Source organism: Oryzias melastigma, linkage group LG22 (assembly GCF_002922805.2).
Source record: "Oryzias melastigma strain HK-1 linkage group LG22, ASM292280v2, whole genome shotgun sequence".
NCBI lineage: Eukaryota > Metazoa > Chordata > Actinopteri > Beloniformes > Adrianichthyidae > Oryzias > Oryzias melastigma.
In genome coordinates, this window is record NC_050533.1 from 10,599,586 (window position 1) to 10,605,057 (window position 5,472).

At 36.4% G+C, this 5,472-nt stretch overlaps 1 protein-coding gene across 3 annotated transcripts in view; it reads right to left on the reverse strand.

Moving 5' to 3' along the window:
- The window catches only part of LOC112150987 (brain-enriched guanylate kinase-associated protein), a 56,383-nt gene that overhangs the window by 33,308 nt on the left and 17,603 nt on the right, over positions 1-5,472 (reverse strand). For all 3 annotated transcript variants that reach the window (XM_024279674.2, XM_024279832.2, XM_024279592.2), the window contains one exon: positions 3,144-3,305. In XM_024279674.2, the coding sequence (XP_024135442.1) occupies positions 3,144-3,305 (162 nt within the window). The remainder of the gene's footprint in view (positions 1-3,143; positions 3,306-5,472) is intronic.

Here is a 5,472-nt window from a genome sequence, read left to right on the forward strand (position 1 = left end):
TTTTTTTTTTTTTTACACTGATCTGTGTGTCAGGCAGCACATAACTGGGTTTTGCAAATCACATTTTTTTGCAGTTTGACAGGCAATGTTCAATCAGACTCAGCGTGACAGAATCCTTTGGGTCCTCGTCTGCAGCCGTCCTTACAAGTCTCCTCATTTTAAGACAATGACAAGCCAGTTTAAATGGCGGCAGTGGGTGACAGGCAGGCGGACGGCGGATCTGAGGACTCTCTGCTTCATTTTAGAAATTCCAAACTGGAGCAACAATGGGCTAAGAATAAAAATCTGTTTAAAAAAGTTTTCATTTCTCTCTATATATATGTGTCTAATTGTTTCAAACTCACTTAGAGAGTTAAATAAACCCAACTGTTTTTACATACATTTCTAACCAATCCTACCCTCACCTCCGCCTGTATTTTTCAGTACTTTTGGACATTTAAAAACGCTGTGTTTCACAACCAGCTACCAATATGGCCGACCTGTTTATATCAGGTCGGCCATCTTTGTTGAAAAAACAAGAAACCAAACCAATCATGAACTACTAGAATAGTGCGGGAATATCTAGTGCCCTGGATTTTAAAAACAATTCAGACACCATGCTCATTACTTTTTCTTTTTACTGGAAATATGACATCACTGAGTTCCCACAGTAAAAATCAAATAAAAATGAACATTTGTTCAAGACTATTTTTAAATCTTTTGTGTTCCAAATAGAAAAGCTTAGATGGTTTATAAAAAATAAAGAAAAATAAGACATTTTCACTCGTTAAAACCAAATACATTATGGTCTATATTTGCTAATGTAGAGAACATCGATGCACACTGCTTTTTTGCAGAGACTTCTGGGAAATTTTTTAAGCATTCGATTCCGGAATTGTAGTGTATGTCCAAATTCCTTCACTACTCACTTTACAGGATATTTATCTATAGTACACTATATATAGTGTACTATATATAGCGACTCAATTTTTACACAATAATGTCAGATTATTGAATATATCTGGTGGGAAAATGACAGAATATGTGTTGAATCATGTAGTCTAGGTTGCCAGTTTATATGGATGTTAAGTTTTTCCCAAATTCAAATCCAATTTAGCTTTTTTTGGTTATAAGCCGAAAAAAATATAGATATTCATATGATTTTACAAGATAAAATTCAGTTGAAGTTAAAGGAAAAGCAAAAAAAAAAAAAGAAAATAAGGTCAACAATAAATTAACCATAGAATAAAATTTGTTTTAAAATAAAATAGTAAAACAAATCAGCTGTAGAACAAAGGGAAAACAAGAAAATTAATACGTTTTGAAACTAAAGAGATAAGTTTTAAGATAAGATCTTAAACAAACAAAAAGCTATCAAATGTTGGAGCAGTTTATTTGTGGGTTTTGGAGCTGCCACAGTAAAAGCCTTCCATTCTCTTTAAGCGTCTGCTTTGTTTTTGGCTCATTCTGAGGCATCTGAGCGGCCAACCTAATAGGGTGGAAAAGAAGCATGTAGCAGCTCAAAGAGGCAAAAAGACGCCAAACTATGTAGAGATTTAAAAACTAATGAATCCTAAAATGAATCTTGGAATGAACGCCTTTACTAAAGTGATGCGAGTATTGCTGCACTTCTTATTCTAGAGCTTTGAGTCTAATCAGCTTCTGAAAATAATGATTTCTGTTTTAGGCGGGAATTGTGTCTGTTTAAAAAAATGTAGAAGTGTTTCAATGGTCTTTAAATGCTTTAAATCTATGTTTAAAATGGAAATAGTAAGTATTTTAGTTTTATTTATTTTTAGCATTTAGGTCAAATACATATTTGTTGGAAAACCAGAAAAATATAGAAGAAAAGTTTGTTGCTTTTATGTCTGCAATTTTTTGTATTTTTTACGGTTGTAGGAAAATATCTATTCAGCGATATATCATAATATCTTACATGGTGATACTTGTATTGGTTTAAAATGCTGACAATACAATATTTAATTAATTATTTATGAGCGCCCTTTAAGAGTCTTACTTTTGTTTTGGTTTTCCACCCGCAACCACTAGTTGGCAGCACACTGAGACTCTTTGAGCAGCTCTACACGCGACCAAAACAACAAGATCTCACAAGAACAAGGTAGTGTTAAATGTTTAGCCAGCCTTGCAGTTTTTGTCGTTTTGTGACATGTACTACTTAGTTTTTATTTGGAATGGGTACCAAACCAAAACTCACATAAAAACATTAAAATGTGGATTGCGGTGCTTCCTGGCTGAGTCAGATCAGAACAACTGAAGCTGTGAAGCAGTTCAGTGTGCATGAAGCTTCGGTTAAAATTCCGTCGGCAAAGTGGGCCAAAGTTCTGCTGAAATTCACAGTTACAGATTCTAGCTATAGATCAGAGTCATGTGTACAATGTGATCATTAAATAAAATTACATTTGGTAAAATTAATTTGACCTTTTTTTTTTTTACCATGAAACGTGTATTAATTTTCAGGTAGAGTTCAGGTAAAGTCATACTCAATAAAAAAAATAGTAAAAATGTGTTCTGGTACAATCTCAGGATGTATCGTGATACACATTGTATCGTGAGATGCACAACGCTAGACATTTAAGTAATTAACTAAGTAAATCTTATATAGCAATTTTCATAGAGCAACTCATAAAGTGTTTCACAAAAGTTAGAATACAAGACAATTCAATAAAATAAATACACATATTAAATAAATACAGGAAAATGATAAATTATTAATGGCAGAAAGCAACTAAAAAGGTGAGGTAAAATAAAATTAAAATATCAGCTAAAAGCTTGCCTAAAAAGAAACTTTTAAAACACTCAACAGAGTCAATCTCCCAGTGGGAGGGCGTTCCAGGGTTGTGGGGCTACTGAAAAGTCAAGGTACAATATACTGTGATATGCATCATATCATGAGACGTTTATAGATACATATCGCGATATATCACGATATGATGCATACTGCAACAAGCATTGTATTGTGATATGCTCTCGTATCGCGATATGATTCCTATCATGATATATCCCAGGACTGTCACATCGCGATGCATATTGTGAAACGCGTATCACAATGCGTATTGTGTCTCCCCACTCTTGTCAATACACACCCCTAGTATTTTGGGACCACCAGTCCCAAACGCTCATGTTGAGTTTGGCCGTGCACCCACCTGCGCAGCTTCTCTGTGAATTTCTCCAGCTCCTCCTGAGCCCGGCGGAGTTCTGTCTCCAGGTACTGGCGAGTGGAGTCGAACTCTGTTTCCACCATCTCTAGCTTGTGGGACGTGTGGGACAGGCGCTTGCGGATATCGTCTTTGTGGTCGTGGAGGGAGCTGAGCAGACGAGGGGAGAAGGAGTTCAGAGAGCAGAAATGTGGAAACAGGCAACTCACAACAGCCATGCTCTTTTTGGTGTTCGACAACAATGAACAAAACGGGGAAAGAGATTGGCGGCGAAGGCAGAGTGTGCGTTTGTGTGAGAAGAATGGGAAGAAGAGGAAGGTATGATGTGCAGCTCGGGTGTAATTCGGTTTGGAGAGACAGGTCCCAGGCAGGGAGGAAGCAGGGAGGCCAGTGGGGAGGAGGAGATGGATGGAGCCGGAATACTAATAATTTTCCATTCACAGTGATGGAGCCGAACACGGAAAAGATCTCCCATTGGTGTAATGTTGAATTTCATTATTTGGAGGCTGAGTCTGTCGGAGAATAGGAACAGGTTTTTTGCCCAGACAGAGACTAGATTGTGGGAAAAGGGTTGCAAACACACAATTGGGGACAGAATGTGAGCGAGAAACCATAAAAAAAAGTGAAAGAAAGAACGAAAGCTCCAGAGGAAGCATGATGCTGGAAGAATGGCACAAGCCCTTCATTATCAACAACAACATGGCAGACAGGTAGATCTTTTTCGCTACATGTGTGATGCAGGTTTGTGAGTGGAGGATGAAAACAGCATGACAGCGCCGACTGAAGGAACTGATGTGCTAATGAAAGGCTGGGGATTGAGAGAAGAGGTAGAGAGCGCTCTGAGGGATTTAGCCCTTCTTGGCTGAAGAAGAGGCTTGATGGCAAAGCAGAGCCAACCAACGAGAACAGAGAGTTCAGCCTCCATCCTCCAAGCAAATCCTCAATTACAAGAATGTCAAACAATGCCAATGAAAGAATTACAGATTCAGCAGTGGAAAAAATGGGAGAGAACAGAGCAGCTTCAATATTTGTGTGGAAATCTCTGATAATTCATAAACTAACTCATACTGTAAATGTTGAATGTCATCCAGAAACGCCCAAAAATGCAAAATATATATTTTAAAGCCACGTCAAAACAAATAAAAATACCAAATGGTAGTAAATAATTTGTTTTTAAACCATAATGGTCTGCACTAGATATATAAAAAACTATTAAAAACTATTTCTTGGCAGCAGATTTTCCTTGTAACACTGAAGAGGTGAAGAATTTGAACATTAATTAAGCTAATTTTGACTTAGGGGGTGACTAAACAGGGCAAACAACATCCTTAAAAAAATTATTAATATGCTTTCAAGCAGGATATCCATAAAACCCAAATTTATTGAGCTCAGACACACCAAATACCTTAAGAGAAGCATTTTTACTTAGCCTGCAGCTTAACCTTAAACCACTTTTAATAACAGTGTGACAAATTTTTATTCAGTTGGTTTGAAGCCAATTTTTTAGCTCCATGTTTGGCACCATGTTGGTTGCATTTAATGTAACTAAACCAAAAAAAGGCAAATAGGCGAGGCAAATATGCCCATCCATCCAACCATTATCTAAACACGCTTAATCCCTTTCGGGGTCACTGGGATGCTGGAGCCTATCCTACCTACTGCTGGTCAGAAGCGGGGTCACCCTGGATGGTTCAAAATTCATTTCAAGCTCAAATTTCCATCTCAGTCATATTCATTTCTGAAGTCGCTAATGGAAATATGCACATCAAAAATGAAACTAGAAGTGATGGTTTGACTTTATCCGACTCAGCAACCTTCAGACATTGGCTATTAAGTGGGACGAAGCCAACGTTTTATGAGGGACATTGAGTTAGCAATCAATAAATCACCCCTATGCAATTTTATGCCATTTTAACCAGTTGAATAAAAAGATTTCAAAATATAATAGTTAACTAGTAGTGTCATGCAATACATTTTTGTATTTATTTAACCATGACCTGTAATTGATTTATGTCTATCTAACCTAATAACTGCTGTAAAAAAGCATCATTTTGAGGTATTTTCATCTAAATTTGTGACATTTTGGTGCAGTAAAAGATCAAAATACAACTAAAGATGTGGTTTTATGACATTTCTTTCATTATAACAGACCTAAAACATTTACTTTTACAGTACCAAGGGGTATTTCCAATCTAGAACAATTGAGAAAAACAAAACAACAAAAAAAAACTATTAGGTTTTAGAGTTCTCTTATTACGAAAAATTATTAAAAAAAGAAAAAAAAAAGAAAACAAGATAGAACTAGATTTGCAATTCC